Source organism: Fomitopsis serialis, assembly GCF_022376445.1.
Source record: "Fomitopsis serialis strain Sig1Antser10 chromosome Unknown B0H18scaffold_208, whole genome shotgun sequence".
Lineage (NCBI taxonomy): Eukaryota > Fungi > Basidiomycota > Agaricomycetes > Polyporales > Fomitopsidaceae > Fomitopsis > Fomitopsis serialis.
Window position 1 is genome coordinate 1345 of NW_025955168.1, and position 15901 is coordinate 17245.

Below are 15901 nucleotides of genomic sequence, written 5' to 3' on the forward strand. Positions count from 1 at the left end.
GTTGTTGGATTTATCGGTCTTGGCTGACCTTGCACGCTTTTTCGTCGTCAGCGATGGCTGAGTCTCTCCAGGTGCAGCTTGAGCAGTAGACGAGTCATATGCTGAAGGAGCGAGATGATCAATACCAGTCATTGCAAAAAGATAAAACTCAGCCATCCAAGAGGTCCAAGACAGGTGATGGTCCTGAAGAGAGTAGACTGCCAACAAGATACGGACGGTGCGTAGCGTGGCACGGTGTGCCGATCGATTAGGAAGTACATATGTACTAGAACTGTGGCGGATGTGGCGCGCACCGACGTCATTTAGCCCGATCTTTGATTGCCAGTGTTCCACGTATGCTGCCCTTGCTTCGTCACTCATTTCACCGCCTTGTCGCTTTCTCCGTCAACAGGTCTTCGAATCCAATCCTCCGCCCTTACATATGCTAAATCCGTTGACATAAAAAAGCAAAACAACTGCTCCACTGAGGATCGAACTCAGGGCCTTCCGATTATGGCAAGTGAAGACTTTTTCCCAACATAGAAAGTAGAGACTTGTCTTCGACTTAACAGTCGGACGCTGTAACCAACTCAGCCATGGAGCACATTTGCAGGGTTCTCAAAGTCAGTGGTTATCCCGAATAAGCTCTTCCGGCTGTCGGGAACGCGGGTCCCGCCGAAGGGCGGTGTGTGTTGCGGTCGGGCGCCAGCAGAGCTCTCATCGTCCGCCACCATGCAGCCCACCCTCATCCGTCGCCAGCTCGGCGGCCTTGTGCCTCCCAAAATCGCGACCCCCTCCATTCTGGTCAGGACGCCCCGTACACCTCATTCTCTTTAGTCGGCTGACCCATGGATTGCCGTAGTCTTCTGGCCAGGGAGCAGGCCTGGGCCCGCTCGTGAACTTCTACTCGAAGCTGCCCAAGGGTTCCTCCCCCGCCCCCGCTGTGCGTGGCATCAAGGAGCGGTTCTTTAACGGAAAGAACGCGTCGGCAGCGCCGCTGCTTTGGGGCATCCTAGGCATCTTCGGTCTGGGCTACACCATTGACTACCAGAGTACGTCGCCGAGTTCTCCACACTCACATAGTAGTGCTGACTTGTTCCGGACTATCAGTGCACTTGAGTGAGTGTTCATTGTCCTGTGGTGTGTTGCGGCACTCACGTTCGCGGCGCAGAGAACCACAAGAACCACCCTCACTAAAGGTCGGACTTGGGGAATTCGGCCGGCTGTTGGACGGGCTAGATGTGAAGTCAAGTTTGGATCAATGTTCTGCTGCTCCCGTAATGCATTTTTACTACAAGGCACAGCACATGAGACAACGATTTTTATCGTTGTCGCTCGTTTCCGCCGCCGGACAGGGAGCCCGCCTTCTACTGTGTCTCGCGTGAGTGTATATGCTCTGTGATCTTGCAAGCGTTCTCGTTTGGCTGCTCTCGTGCCGCCGGAGGATCCCATCCCTGCATACCCAGTTCAATTGGCTCGTCGAATCTGTCTCACTTTCCTCGATGCCTCATTCCCTGGGGAGATCGATTCTCTCCAGTCCCGTACGGGTTAAACCTCGCGAATGCCGATCTTCGTCTTCACGATTGTTGGCAAGATTCTAGGGAGCACATTCTCATCGTATCCACGTCTATATTCACCATTGCTGTAGTATGTAGCCATTGCAAAAATATCAAGAATGTGGTCGTTACGGCTTTTGGAAAACAGCGCGGCTCAGCGAAAGAAGGTTCGATCATAGAACGCTTGCCAGTCGATGACTCAGGAGTGCATGTGCTGTGCCAGGGTCCGCACACATTCTTCTCGTCTCAATGATTGTTTGAGTCTGCTGCAGGGCAGGGCCCTATGCCGGATTTACAAACGGGGAAGTCTTCAGGATGGAACAGACGGGGGTAGCGATCATGGGGTAGGGTCCGCACATACGTCCTCGGGTGGTCCTCCGGGTACTGAGATACCTCTTCTACGGTGATACTGCGCATGCCCGACTATGCCCCAGAGAACGTTGACGATCGAAGGTCTTCGAGAAAATGGTACATCATCGCACGCATGAAACGGGTGCGTCGTGTTCGTCCCTCTGCTGCATGTCAGTATAGGCTGACGCTGGCGGCTGTGTAGACAACGAGACGTGCGGAATAATAGCCATAGCGAGACCTGTAACAGAGTCTACACCTTTACCTAGAAATTCAGCCCATGTTGCTCCGGTTTGAGCTTCGCTACGGCATCACAGACTGCGTGGCCTAGTTCCGAGTTGAGGACCTCGCGGCAAGACACTCCGGCTGCATATGCATGTGCTGCGTACGTGGTTTGAGACTTACGGATGGCTCTTTCGCTGGCGTTCATATTCGCGACGCGTTTCCGAGGGTGGCTGCGAAAGGCATCGTTCCGTGAGTCTTGGCTGCGATACGCGCGTGTAGGCTTTTGCTCGTATTTCGTTATAGCGGCTTTATTGGTACCCGTACTTGTGGTTGATATCACCGTGGTTGCACCACTGCATCCCCGTGACGTCAGGATGACTGGCCTGACGACATCATGTCCCCCACCTCCGCGCCGCCTGGGCGGACGGGTATATAAGAGGTCGTTGTCCGTCGATCATTGCAGCCCACAACTCGTTCTACTGGACCATTTCACGGCTTAACGACTTCTGTATCCATCATGTCCACCCAGAAGTTTGTCGGTACCCAGCCCGTCGACAGCTTCCCGCAGGACGCGACGTCGAAGATCCCCGACTCAGAGCTCAACAAGCGCGAGGCTCAGCGTAACCCCACACAGGAGCCGGGCGCGAATAAGCGTGCCGGCGCTGCGTCAAGGGATCCTGCAGGTATGTTAACTACACATCGTACAGTTGGAAGACGTATGACTGACATGGCGGCCCAGAATTCGACAATGTAGGACGGTCAGGAGGACCCTACGGAGATCCAAAACCGACAGCAGGTGTGTTCAATGCCACCAAGTAAGGTTCCATGCACGGAATACTGACACTCTCACGCAGATCCTGTGGTATAAAACGTCGCCAGTAGCTCGGACATTGCATGTCACAGGCAATGTTTGTATCAACAGAACGCACATATTTTGCATTGCTTCCCGCACGCCACAGTAATCACGACAAATACAGAGTAATGATATCACACCTTTACGCTTCAATGCCAGTTGGCAATACCTGCGATCAGTGGGAATGTCCGTCTCTAGCAAAGTACGGGTACCCGAGTGCTCTAGGCTTCGCCCACACCACTTTGATCTCGCCATCGTTCGTATTTAGCGACAACGTCTGGTGTGATTTGTCTCTTCATCGTCTTGGCCGCCTCGACGAACACATCGTGTGGGACCTTGACAGAGAGTCAGTCCAGCCAACCGTTCAAAATGAAAGCGACGTACGAAGGGCGCGTTCATATCCCTCTTCATTGTGTGAAGCGCAGCCTCCTGGCATAGCGCAGCCAACTCCGCGCCAGAGCATCCTTCAGTCTGCAAGACACATCAGCACGAACATCCTAGCACCAAACGCAAAGAAAACCCTACCAGTTGCGCAAGCAACGCGTAGTCCATCTCCGGCTCGACGCTCATCCTCGCCGTGCGTATCCGGAGGATCTCCTCGCGCCCGCTCGCATCGGGCGGGCCGACGTAGAGAATGCGGTCGAGCCGCCCGGGGCGCATCAGCGCGGAGTCGATCGCCTCGGGCCGGTTCGTCGCCGCGACAATGGTGACCCCGACGAGCTCTTGCACACCGTCCATTTCGTTGAGGAGCGAGGTGAGCACGCCTTCGTGTGCGCCGCCGGAGGTGTCGGAGGTGCGGGAGGTCGCGAGGGCGTCGATCTCGTCCTGGAGTTATGTGAGATAGGAGGAGGGGAAGGGAGGAGAGGGACGTACGAAGAAAATGAGCGAGGGCGCGGCCGCGCGGGCTTTGCTGAAGACCTCGCGGACGGCGCGCTCGGACTCGCCGACGTACTTGTTCAGCAGCTATAACGACCTTGTCAGCGGTCACCGGTCAACACTACTGAGTGTAACGCGCACCTCCGGCCCCTTGACAGCCAGGAAGTTCACCCCGCTCTCAGTCGCGCACGCGCGCACAAGTAGCGTCTTGCTGCACCCCGGTGGGCCGTACAGCAGCACGCCCCGCGGGGGGTGCACGCCCAGCCGCGCGAACGCCTCCGGGTGCAGCAGCGGCCACTCAACGCACTCGCGCAGCTTCTCGATCGTGTGCGCCTGCCCGCCGATGGAAGCGTACCGGACGGGGGTGAGGTCGAGCAGCAGCGAGCGGAGCGCGGAGGGGCGGATGGTTGGGAGGGCGGTGAGCAGGTCCGTGAGGGTGAGTTGCGGGGCGGAAGAGGAGGGGTCTGAGGAGGCAGTAGAGGAGGAAACGAGCCAATGCTTGATGGCGAGCGTCCCTGCTTCCCGTACGACGGCGCTGAGGTCCGCGCCGACATACCCGTGAGCCTTGGCGGCTACCGCTCGGAGGTCGTCGGGTGAGATCGAGTGGGGTGTCTTTGAGAGGAGGACGAAGAGGATGTGGAAGCGCGCTTCCGCGTCGGGGATCCCTATATGCGCGTGTTTTAGTGAGCAATCGCACCCTGAGATGCTTGGTTGACAAACCGATTTCAATCTCGCGGTCGAACCGCCCCGGTCTGCGCAACGCAGGGTCGATCGCGTTCGGTCGGTTGGTCGTAGCGACAACGACGACCCTCTCCTCCTTCCCCTCCTTACCCGCCTCCATCCCGTCCATGATCGTCAGGAGCTGCGCCACGACGCGCTTCTCGACCTCCCCGCCAGGCCCATCTTCACGCCGCGGACAGAGCGCGTCTACTTCGTCGAGCACGACGATGCACGGTGCACGCGACCGCGCCTCTGCGAAGACGTCGCGAAGTTTCGCCTCGGTCTCGCCGTGATAGGCGGAGGAGAGCTCGGGGCCGTTGACGGTGAGGAGCGAGGCGCGCGTGGAGGCGGCGATAGCGCGTGCGAGGTGTGTCTTGCCTGTGCCGGGTGGGCCGTGGAGGAGAATGCCTCTGGGTGGTTTAAGCCCTATTGAGGGTTACTGAGATCAAGCCAGGCTGCGTGGGGGGAGATACGTACCGAAATGCCGGAAGAGCTCTGGCCGGGTGAGCGGGATTTCGATGAGGTCGCGGATTTGCGCAATTTGTTTGTCGAGCCCACCGACGGCGGCATAGGCATTTGGGTCGACGTCGCGTTCGATACCTTTGCCAAGTGCCTGCAGGAAGATCTTCAGAATAATGATCACGAGGTGAAGGGGAAACCCAAAGTACCGCTTCTGCTGTACCATCTCTATCAGATTTTTCACCGTCGCGGTCTAGGCGGACTATGACGTCCCAGTCCACCGTCCATAAGTGTGGTTTTTCTTCTTTCGCGATAGACAGCGCTGCCAGGTTCTCTGACAGGTCGTCTGCATGGCCTTCCGCTTCGTTCACGGCGGAGACGGCAAACCGCCGGCTCCGGCCCTCGTACGATACTTCCACTATCTGTGTGGGTGTGAGGTACTTCTGATCGACTGTGTACACGAGGGGACGATGATCGTCAGCGAAGCGTCCACCTGGGAAGCAGCCATCGCGGGAGAATGGGCTGTGGGAACGACCGGGGCGCACCTAAGACCTCTCTGACGAGGAGCGTCAGCCAGTCGCGTCTCTTTGCAAGGCTATCTCCATGAGTCTGCGTCTTGGGGTCGTTATTGGATCGCAGATTGGCGGACGATGTCGATATTTCGGGAAGGACCTCTCGCATGCGGATCGTGCGCGCGGCTTGGGCATTTTTCAGCGGGGGGACATGCGGTGGGGGTCTGCCTCCGGTCAGCGGATGTAGTTGTGTTTTCGCTCCGGGGGACAGATGGGCGGTCAGGAGCAGGGACTTTGAAATGAGAATAGCTAGATTCCCCAGCCATAGGAAGTGAGCACGTTCGCGAGAGAAGAGTGTACAGCGGCGATGACGACTTACCGTCGTGTGATATGTCTATGGAGGGCCACACGACTCCCACAGCGAAGGCCTGTCATATCGAGAAAGATAGTCAGCCGAAGCTCTGAGGATGGCGCGAGGCTGGTCAGCTGCGCGCCCGCCATATTGGACGATATGCACTCACTGTGACTCCAGAATCCACTGAGGAAATGGCGATGGCATCACCAGCGCAGAGCTTAGTCGCCTTCACCACCTCTGCGTTTATCGTGATTCGTCTTGCTGCACGGCCGGAGACGCTGCGGGTGCTGACGACAAATGTCTTGGCCGCAATGGAGGTCATGTTGCACCCGGCGCGAATAGGACAGATCAACTTTTCAGAAAAGGCGCAGGAGTCGATGTCGACGCGAGCCACACAGGCCAGCGTAGCCGCTACCAAGCCGTCGTGGCAGAGGGGCGATCGTAGGTGGAGGCGGGTGTTTCGTAGGATTTACGTTTTTAGTAGTCCTACTTTTCGATCGCTGTGCCACGTGGTCGCCATACCTGCGCGGTGGCGACGGGAAGCCCGCGTGTCTTCGACGTTCGTCCTCCCGGTCGTCCTCCTCGCTCAGTCTTTGTTATGCATTCATCGTCCTGAACAACCTTCTCACATAATACTCCCGCTCTGTGCGAGCTCCAGACCACCAGGAACATGCGGCCGTCGTTCAGAACACTCGTATGCAGTCTCTGCCTTGGGGCAATCGCCGTAGCTCGATTGTCAGAAGAGTTCAACGAAGAGCTTCATCTACGACCTCTGCGGGACGGTAAACTAGCAGCTCGGTTCTCATTCAGCACACTTCTGAAGGGTGCGACTCCAAGACACCCGGAGACTCTGGGAGTAGAGGACGACTGTGAGTCGCTCAGTGATCGTCGTACAGCTTAGAGGTGAATTGCCAGCTAGCGCAGCTTTATACTTTGCTTCCTCTTGCTCTCGGTCAAATTTTACGAGAGTATGCTGTGACCGAATTACACCTCACGCTCAACGCTGGAAACTGGAACTACGACCGCTGGGGCTATCCTGATGAGCCCGGTGTTGGCACGGGGGCCGAGCTGTGGGCATGGATGGGAGAAGGTGGCGTTGTCACGTAAGTGTTCGATGTCCTTTCAAAGAAACGGCATATCTTACCCTATTGCCGCAGAGTGGACAGCCGATGGCTGGGACTACGCAATGCCCTCGCTGGACTATTTTGCGCCTCGTTGGGTTCTTTGGACGAGCAACGTACGACTTCACCCGTGCTCACATTCCAGCCGGAGGGCGCCTTGCCAAATGGGACTGCGAGCCATCAGCTACGGCACGCCACGCTACCGTCGGAGCACGTCTGCACGGAGAATCTGACGCCCTTCCTCAAGCTCCTGCCGTGCAAGTCTCTGTCCGGCATCGCCAGCCTCCTCAACCCACACAGACTGTTTGATGCCGACTGGCACGGTCTAGGCGTGCACGTCCGATATCTTGAAGACGCTGGCGTCGAGGTGCGCCTGGCGTTCCAAGCCGTCCTGGATCCGGTCCGAGCTGTATCGGACGGACGACGAGGTCGGTGGGCTAGCGTGTACAGCCTCGCCATGCCAGCTGATCCCAAGCGTTGACTTTGCAATCGCCAGACTGGTCTCTCAGCGCCATTTTTGATCGCCGTATCGAGAGGGCTTGTCCTGTGGCGCGTTCGAGCGTCATTCGCGTGCGGCTCCCCCAAAACGAGACGTACGCAATCATACCATCACCGTCGACAATGGACTCGACATATGCAACATATGTTATGAGTGAAGGTATGACCTAAGTGATCACGTCATGGATCTCGGTGCTTATGGTGAGTGGGCGCAGTGAACAACCCACCCGATGTCGCCATTCGATGGGTCGAAGAAACAACGTTTCAGTATCGTGAGTCTGCATACGTGTCGTCTCGAATATGCCTTACGTGAAGAGACTACAGCACCCACCATCGAACCGCAGACGCACATATCCGTGCATCGCACATTGAACGGCGCTAGCCAGCATACGGGCCAACTGGCGCTGACAGTTACGAATAACCACGATATCCAGCTACAAGCGGGTTATTTGGAGACCATGCCGTGGCTGTTGCAGTTTTACTTGCATACTCTTCACGCCCAGATCGATGGCGCGTCTCGGGGTACGTCTTCCGTCCAGTTCAGCCCGGATTGTCTTGTCTCACATTGTGCGGGTCTGCTTTTCAGATGATCTCGTTAAGGTCATATCATACACGCCACCTCTTCCACATGTCCAGCCAGCGCTTCTGCAAGCTGTCTTGACACTCCCGCCGAAAAGCACGTTGCGGCTAACCATGGATGTCGTGAAACCCTTCCTTGCCTACACGGAGCACCCTCCAGATGCGCAGCGCGGCTGGGATCTCCCCCCGGCCGTTTTCGTGCCGTTCTCAAGTCAGGACGGCAGTCAAACAGACTCTGATCCGCAGCAACGCGCCATCCTCTCGGACGTGCGCTCGATGCGGATGTATACCCCTGTCCTCCTCGTCGACCTGGCCACGCCGGACTTCAGCATGCCGTACAACGTGATCATCATGAGCTGCACGCTGATTGCACTCATCTTCGGCATGGTATTCAACCTGCTGACGAGGAAGTTTGTAGTAGTACGCGTTGCCGAGAAATCGTCTTGAAAGGATGCGAACGCATCTTCGTGGACCCTCGCCCGATCCGCCGAGGCAATCCGGAATGAATGGGTGAGAACCACAGGCACCTGTCGCGACTAGCCTTGTCCTTGAGACCACAGCAGTCGCTGGCGACCAGCTGACTGCAGACTGACGGCAACGTGGGCCAGATCCGCAAAAACACCCGCGGCTATTGCGCGTCAGATCGGCGATGCTCGACTATTCTTGAGAGCAGCAAAGCAGGAGGGCTCCTGGGACGCGGTACACGGACTGATGGCAGTCAGTGGCACCACCCTTGTTTTCTTGCCGTACGTCCCAAGGCCGTTCGTGAGGCGTCTTCGCTGACTCCACCATCTCGCCGACAGGCCAATACGCTCAGAAGTGTGGTCATGAGAGTGCTCCTGCGGACTGCACCCGGCCTGGACCGATATGTACGAGCACTGAGCCCACATCTCGTCACACACAACCTGGACCGCGTGGTGAGCTCGGATGCGTATCGAGTTTTATGGCTGGCGGCTTCTCTGACCTGCCTCCGGAGCCGTCAATTCGCGAAAGGGTCGTACGCCGTAGTATGCCCAGGATCCGATCCCGACGGTCGTTCTGATAGTGTCGGCCAGATAGCAGATCGATGCGCGTATGAGGACGTTGCATCGATGGCGAGCATCGGGCGGCAGCAAAATGTGTGCCGTTCCACCTGGTCTTGGCTTATCGAGGAACGGGATATTCTTTCAACCTTTGGCTGGGGATGAGGTACGGATCTTGCTGGGAGCTCATTGACTCGCGGCTTGATGAAATGTCGTTCGGGTGTGGCTGGTCCACATACAGAAGTCCTCGCCGCACGATCCGAGGAGCTTCCTCGGTGAGTTACATATGTTCTACGAACCGGTCGCACATACGTACGGTATGAGCGAACCTGCCGCGGCGAGTTCTATCGATGATTCCTACAGACTCCGCGGCCAACGAGATTGACAGTTTTCCTGACAATCCAGGTACACCGCACGTTTGTGAGTTCGATCGCTCGTCATTTCACGCGCGCGTGTGAACGCCCAGGACTGGCTCCTCGTTCTCATGTCCTGGACCTTCACAGCCAGTTCACAGCTGGAGTGCGGCCACCGGTAGACCCACAAGATCGATATGGGAGAAGGCCTCCTATGCTTCCGGACGCAGGGCCAATGTGGCTTGGATCTTCTCAGCCTCTTCCGTGATCGAGTCTGCTGAACAATCTCGGAAGCGGCCAATCGCTCGGAACAGTGCTGGTATAACAAGAGCGTTAGGTGAGATGGCACTATACCTCAAACAAGCGTTGAGGGCGCGCAGACGGACGCTGGTGACGAACGATTCTCATCCTATGCGCTATCTTCGTAACACCGATGGCGACAGCGTCCTTTTATCTCTTCTCCGGAGGAAGTGCTTTCGCCTGCGCGTCCACCCTCGTCATGATAAAGAAAATAGTCGTCGAGTCACATGATAGTAGCCTCGAAGGCCTTCTGCGTGGACCAGTGTAAGTATGGTTCAGAACCGCCTGCAGGCGAGGACAGCACAAATATCTCACGAGTCGCATTCCGACAGCCCAATCAGTGTGGTGCTTTCATGCGCCGCTCGTTGAGTTCTGATCATGCTGGGGACCTGTTAGCCCAGCGCTTCCTGCACGCATGTTCGCATAAAAAGACAAGAACTTCTGCAGTGGCACGTCCCGACATCTCTTCGCCCCTCCCGTGTGCCACCGTATCACCCGCCTCTGAGTCACTAGGACTCATCCCCGGCGTGGCAGTCGGTATATCTTGAGCCTGTTCCCCCCTTACCAGTCCACTCATCCTACGTGTAATGTGTCGCCGTATTGCGTACGTTCCTTCACGCTCATCCTTTGAGCCACCACTGAGAGCGCCTATGTAGGGAAGGTACACGGTGGTCGAAGTGTGGGGTATGCCGTCCCGAGCCGATCAGAAAGAGGTCAGCTGAACGAGTAGCATGTCTGTCCTTGCAGCACTTTCAGCGTCACGGCATTGCCGCCATCATGGACTGCAACTCAGGTCACTGCGAAAGGAGTATTTCGCACCCTCGCAATTGCAAAGACCCCAAATGTCAAAAAGTGAGTGGACGCGCGTAACAATGTTGCCACCGTGGCGCATTCCCCGGCGGATTCGCTGACGCTCCGCGGCGCATCTGCAGAACTACGGTCAAGAGGTCCAGAAAGACATCGACGTTGTGAAGGACTACTGCTTCCAATGTCGAGCCACCGCCGCACGTACAGTTCCCACTTGATCGGGACCCGGCCAGTTGTTGTATTCGTCTGCATTCATGTCTTCCTCTGCTATTTCGCACGCATGGACAGGTTGTATCACTCACATGTCTTCGCTTTCGCTTCGCACATCCCACCGGTAACCTTGCATATTTGTAATCATAATACAGTAATGATACTCTGTCCGAGTACTGACCGTGGCTAGCTCTTCCCCGGTGAGAACCACCCCTGATAGGATTTGTGACCACAATGCACGTAACTCTGGGTGGGCTAGTGGACTCACCACTGCTGGCATTTGAATGCTGTGTACCCTGCAGGATCCGAGTCATACCCTGCTACGTACCATGTCCTTGTTTCATTCCACTTTCCAACCAGTGGTCCGCAACCGGCGGGTAGAGGCAGGGTACCCGTGATTGATTATTAGAAGCTGTGGCGTCATCTTCTATTAATCTTCATGTTCTGCCATTCAGCGATGACACGATGGCTTTGAGACATGAAGGTCATCGGTCAAACATGAGGCGAACGTGAGGACGGTGGCAGCGCGCCTTGCTACCAAGAAGTGGAATTACCGGTCCCTGGAGTCCCCGCGTTGGCGTTCTCACCTTCGAGCAAGTTGCGGGCTTGCATGTTTCAGGGTCTGCTGCGTCTACTCATGGAGGTCTGGCGCCTGAGGCGCTTCACAATACGTCGAAGACGAAGTTGTGCGATAGCAGAGGCGGACTCCAGAGAAGTTTTCTGGTCGGTAAAACCATATCAGCGTGGTCATGAGCATGCAACAAAAGCAATGCAATGTACTGCCTTTGAAGCGGTGTCACCGCAGGACCAGATGGGTCGCAGAGATGATGTGGATACGGGTTCAACGAGATACGGGATGCACAATCCAACAAGAAGCAACCGGGCCGCGTGGCGAGAAGTTCATACACGCACGTCTGATCGAAGAAGATCCTAGATACATAGATGTGAGCCGAAATGAAAACCAGGAACATGCCAAAGAGATGACGACGATACGCTTGGAAGGAGTATCCGATATGCTGGGAGGAAGGGCTCGAGTCAAACAACTTTGTACGTCAAGATATGAGCAGGCGCCCACTCTGAGACGTCACCGTAAGAACACAGCTGAGCGAGATGCGCACGATTCCTGGGAAGACGGGGACGCTCTTGAACAACCTGAATGTCTTGTGTGCGAAGGATGGCGAGGTATGCGTCCTCCCGGAACAAGGCCGGTGGTCTAGTGGGAGATCGTGCTATCCTACATGCAATCAGAAAGGAGCTGTACTCAAAGAGAATAGAGCTCACCAGTTACCCGCACTGGAGTCCGACCGATCGAGGAGCGTATCGCAATGGTGCCTCATTGGCCAGAACGAGGCAGGCAAACTCATAAAATGCCGCGGTAAGATATCAATATATCAATAGAGATCAGGGCACGATGCCGGTAGTCGAAGCAGGAGAACAGCACCTTCGAGGCTGCTGTGGGATCGGGAAGGCCTGCTGCACGCCTGTGTACGTCAATGGATGAATAGCGATAAATAGCCATTCTCATTCTATACGATTCGATCGCCACGTCGATTGCGACAGTGCGTTGCATTTGTGCAGATCGCGAATTCCCAAAGGACGCGTGCGAAAACAACACATAGCTACAGTATGCTGATGCGAATGCCTTGCTGAAGGATCGATGTACTCGTCGGAAACTGGCCACACAGACGCACATAGATAGGGCATAGTAACAGCTGAATCGAGACTCATGGGCACTCACCGAGTACCACAGAGGCCATCATTAGGTCAGAGAAGCATTGCCCATAGCATTGTACTGGGCTAGGCCCGACTTCGAATGACGCCTAGGAGGTGATGCGGTGATCTATCGAATAGCGAGTAAAGTTAGCCACAGCAATACCGCTGTTAACTAACGACCTTCGCAGTGACAAATCACCTGCACATAGCATATCCACTTCCGGACGATTGAGGTTAAGACCACGGTAGCCGACATCTGACCTAGAGAGCACCGAAGTTAACAACTCCGGGCCTACAGTCCCACTCAGCATTTCGGATACGACGTACGTTGTATTTATACCTTCATGCCGGGATCTACTTTGGGTTATCATACCCAATAATCAGCTTGAAGGCTTGGACGTGGTCTTGGGTCAAAAAGGATCAGAACTCAAGTTCATTGAAGGCGCAACTTAAAGGTGTGGCTTACCTGATTACCGTGACGGTCCACTGGCAGTCACTTCAGTTTCGCTGTGATGATTTTAAGTACAAGCCGAATCTAGAGAGGAACTGGCTGTAACTTGCAAGTAGTAGTATGTACAATGTCGAGAACGCTCGAGGACGGCGCGTGCGACTCGGACTCGGAGGCGTTGAACAGACGTACGTAAGCCATTTCATCCACGATCTGATCTGAATCTGCCGTGCGTCTAAATTCGGCGTGACAAATTCGTGCAACCAAACGACTGCCACAAACGACTGCCCAACAGCCACCATCGTGCGGGTGTATGCGTCACGAACGAACTTGATCAGGCCACCGACTTCAATCGACCAAGACCAAGGATATATTGCTATCCCACCCTCTAGCTCAAAGCTCAACTGCAACCATGAGTGAGGCAGTTCGGAGGTCTCGCGCCAGGGAGTCTGCTACGGGGACCTTACCGCTGCCTCCGAGAAGGATAGACTCTATCTCAAGAATACCGCATTCGAATGGGTGAGTTCGAAACAGGGTTTGCGAGAACTGGGCTCAGTAAATGTGATACCTAATCTGGCGACTTTTCTGTAGCACCGCCGAGCGAGCATCCCTGAACCTGTGGACAGCGGGTGCCAGTGACTCGAGAGCTTCGGATACAGAGCGTACGTGTCTCTCAAGTTACCTCAGCATGTATTCAGGCTTGACATTGCGCATTAGCGAATCATGATTCACGTAGGCTGCCACAAGAAGTCTGGGCCATCATTCTCGACTACTTGTGGAACGAGCAGAAGGCACTCATTGCTTGCAGTCTGACGTGTCACGCGTGGGTTTCGATAACGCGTCGTCACCTCTGGAATACTGTCAAGTGCGTCTTGCCGTGGAAGATTCAATACCTCCGGGAGTCTCTCAAAAGCTTCCCCGAGCGAGGGACCTTGATCCGCTGCCTCGAAATCGAAGGGGACTTATTGACCCCCAGCTCGCTTGTATCGCTCCTATCAAATTTTATCAACCTCGAAACGTTGACGATTGGGATGTTAAAATACATGCACCGAGCGGGGGTGCACATCTCGGAAGAATCGCTCAAAGCCATAACGCTCCCGCGACTGAGCACGCTATCACTCCTTTACTCCACCTGGGAGACCGTCACTCTGGGCCGCTTGCTTTGCGCGTTCCCCCGCCTTACTACATTGTATATGAAACGAATCGTTTTCTCCGACGAAGGCGAGCAGTGGGATTCCATCGACCCTTCTATCCGCGACGACCTTGTGGCCCGTCTCGCCGGTCTCCATCTGAAGACTCTGACTTGGTATTGCGGAGCAGTATGGGAGGAACTCGACGGGTTGCTCATCAGCTCACCACTGTGTCGAGGTCTTCGCAAGCTCTCCCTCCCGGGCGCTTACGGTATCACAGTTGGCCATAAGGTCGCCACCGCGTTCCCGATCCTACGGACAGCTGGGCCATCGCTCGATGCCCTCACGCTGATGGTGTCTACCCGAGATGAGGATGAAGCGGGCCTAGACCTTCTGGACTTTTCGCTGAATACAAACCTTTCGACGTTCCACATCGGGATTTTGGCAGGTGGACATCGCAGTTATTGGGCGGACCGCCCGGCGTCCGTGCTTCGTCGACTGGTGGGCTCGCCAGCGATGTATTCCCTCAGACGCCTGGACCTCTACTTGCTCCTGTATGACTGCACACAGCCTCCTCCGGACAACTACATGAGGCCGAGCAACGCCCGTCTCGGCGACATAATCGTGTCTATGCTCCGGGACAATTCGCACTTGATCATCACTTTCCATGCGCGTGGTTCGGCGTATGCAGCTGGGGTTGCGCGGCGCGTGTTGGCGGAGTATGTCGTGCGTTGTGCACCCGAGTTCGTCGCCACCGATGCGCAGACACGTCTGCGGTTGATACACGACCTCGCTGTCTTTGGAAGTGAACATTCACCTTTGAATATGGGACATTGGGAACCAGGCTGGGAAGATACGGACATATCTGGAAGTGTCGCTCTTCTGGACGCAGAGGTCGGCGGATAAATTACGGGATGTTCTTAGTATGTAAGTCAGTCGCAATATCCTTCCTTGTGTGCCGCTTCCTAAGCCGTACCATTCTCCATATAGTATCCTCTGTACCGAGTACATGCATAACACAGTATCCTACTCCCAAATGAGCGTGCATTCTTTGTGCTACTGGTGTGTACCCACATATGCTTTTAGTATTTCGCGCGAGACGACCTGGAAAATGCGACTGGTTCTTCTGTGAAACGATGTACTTCCTATTCCATTTTCAAGTTGATTTGTCTCTTCCCGGAATTGCGTGCACGCTGCACGCTACATGGGGGACACCTTCATTGTTCAAGGGGCCACCTCCTCCACCCGGCAGACGCCGGATCAATCGATCACGCGACACGAGTTGACTCTCGGAAGGTCCGAACATCAACCAACTTGCCTTCGGTTGAGCACCCCAATAGTACTCGGATACATAGCGTGACCCTGTAAGCCTACTATACCACTCGTCGTTCTCGACCCATTGACCAGGTGTCGATCTACTTAGTCTCGTATACAGAGGCTGTATGTCCCGGGGAGTCTGCTATGGACGCATCATCGCCTCCGCCTCCGGCAGACATCCTAAGTGTTTTGCCCGGAGCTCTGGCACAGCTGGAGATTGATACACAGTACATACAATTCGTCTCACATGTCCATGAAACGCTCTGACGAGTTTCTATGCAGGTTTGCAAAAGGATCTCTCCGTGCGGATCCACGTACACTAGGCGTCGCTGTCTCGAGGGCGCCCGAGTCTCACACAGAGCGTCAGTGTCCCTTTCATTGCGTGTGCATCGTCTACTCATCTGTCGATTCATTTCTTCAGCGACACATGAATCATAGAGACTGCCACAGGAGGTCTGGGACCACGTTCTTGACCACCTCTGGGATGATCATAAAACACTCGTGGCCTGCAGCCTGACGT

General features: G+C 55.5%; 6 protein-coding genes and 1 non-coding gene across 7 annotated transcripts; 5 read left to right on the forward strand and 2 right to left on the reverse strand.

Annotated features, from left to right (window-relative positions):
- Positions 1 to 455: 455 nt before the first annotated feature.
- On the reverse strand, positions 456 to 583 carry B0H18DRAFT_t154. The gene has a single exon. It is a non-coding gene; the product is annotated as a tRNA-Asn (tRNA).
- Positions 584 to 711: 128 nt separating this feature from the next.
- B0H18DRAFT_1126624 (mitochondrial F1-F0 ATP synthase subunit F of fungi-domain-containing protein) lies at positions 712 to 1176 on the forward strand (the record flags this gene model as incomplete). Its single annotated transcript, XM_048035193.1, has 4 exons — positions 712 to 783; positions 842 to 1031; positions 1090 to 1098; positions 1151 to 1176. 4 exons carry the CDS (start codon positions 712 to 714, stop codon positions 1174 to 1176), a joined length of 297 nt encoding a protein of 98 aa, XP_047885730.1.
- Positions 1177 to 2313: 1137 nt separating this feature from the next.
- Positions 2314 to 3016, forward strand: B0H18DRAFT_941877 (uncharacterized protein). The gene is made up of 3 exons (XM_048041881.1): positions 2314 to 2791; positions 2848 to 2904; positions 2963 to 3016. The coding sequence occupies exons 1-3, from the start codon at positions 2626 to 2628 to the stop codon at positions 2974 to 2976; spliced, it is 237 nt and encodes a 78-aa protein (XP_047885731.1). The 5' UTR covers positions 2314 to 2625; the 3' UTR covers positions 2977 to 3016.
- B0H18DRAFT_1050932 (AAA family ATPase) lies at positions 3017 to 6446 on the reverse strand. The gene is made up of 11 exons (XM_048030948.1): positions 6050 to 6446; positions 5908 to 5956; positions 5562 to 5837; positions 5226 to 5467; positions 5035 to 5170; positions 4558 to 4983; positions 3979 to 4502; positions 3835 to 3924; positions 3487 to 3786; positions 3346 to 3432; positions 3017 to 3296 (listed from the first exon to the last, which is right to left on the reverse strand). The coding sequence occupies exons 1-11, from the start codon at positions 6203 to 6205 to the stop codon at positions 3183 to 3185; spliced, it is 2400 nt and encodes a 799-aa protein (XP_047885732.1). The 5' UTR covers positions 6206 to 6446; the 3' UTR covers positions 3017 to 3182.
- Positions 6422 to 8690, forward strand: B0H18DRAFT_218104 (Gpi16 subunit GPI transamidase component). Its single transcript, XM_048037162.1, has 7 exons — positions 6422 to 6752; positions 6803 to 6986; positions 7041 to 7432; positions 7501 to 7662; positions 7718 to 7774; positions 7827 to 8024; positions 8089 to 8690. Exons 1-7 carry the CDS (start codon positions 6554 to 6556, stop codon positions 8526 to 8528), a joined length of 1632 nt encoding a protein of 543 aa, XP_047885733.1. The 5' UTR covers positions 6422 to 6553; the 3' UTR covers positions 8529 to 8690.
- A 1711-nt stretch (positions 8691 to 10401) lies between these two features.
- B0H18DRAFT_888992 (uncharacterized protein) lies at positions 10402 to 10781 on the forward strand (the record flags this gene model as incomplete). The annotated part of the gene is made up of 3 exons (XM_048041256.1): positions 10402 to 10440; positions 10504 to 10608; positions 10689 to 10781. Coding segments are annotated over 3 exons (237 nt in total), but the record flags the coding sequence as incomplete, so codon positions are not given.
- Positions 10782 to 13212: 2431 nt separating this feature from the next.
- Positions 13213 to 15277, forward strand: B0H18DRAFT_1050950 (uncharacterized protein). The gene is given in 5 exon segments (XM_048030949.1): positions 13213 to 13453; positions 13526 to 13596; positions 13652 to 14937; positions 14957 to 14991; positions 15055 to 15277. The coding sequence occupies 5 exon segments, from the start codon at positions 13347 to 13349 to the stop codon at positions 15194 to 15196; spliced, it is 1641 nt and encodes a 546-aa protein (XP_047885735.1). The 5' UTR covers positions 13213 to 13346; the 3' UTR covers positions 15197 to 15277.
- Positions 15278 to 15901: the final 624 nt, after the last annotated feature.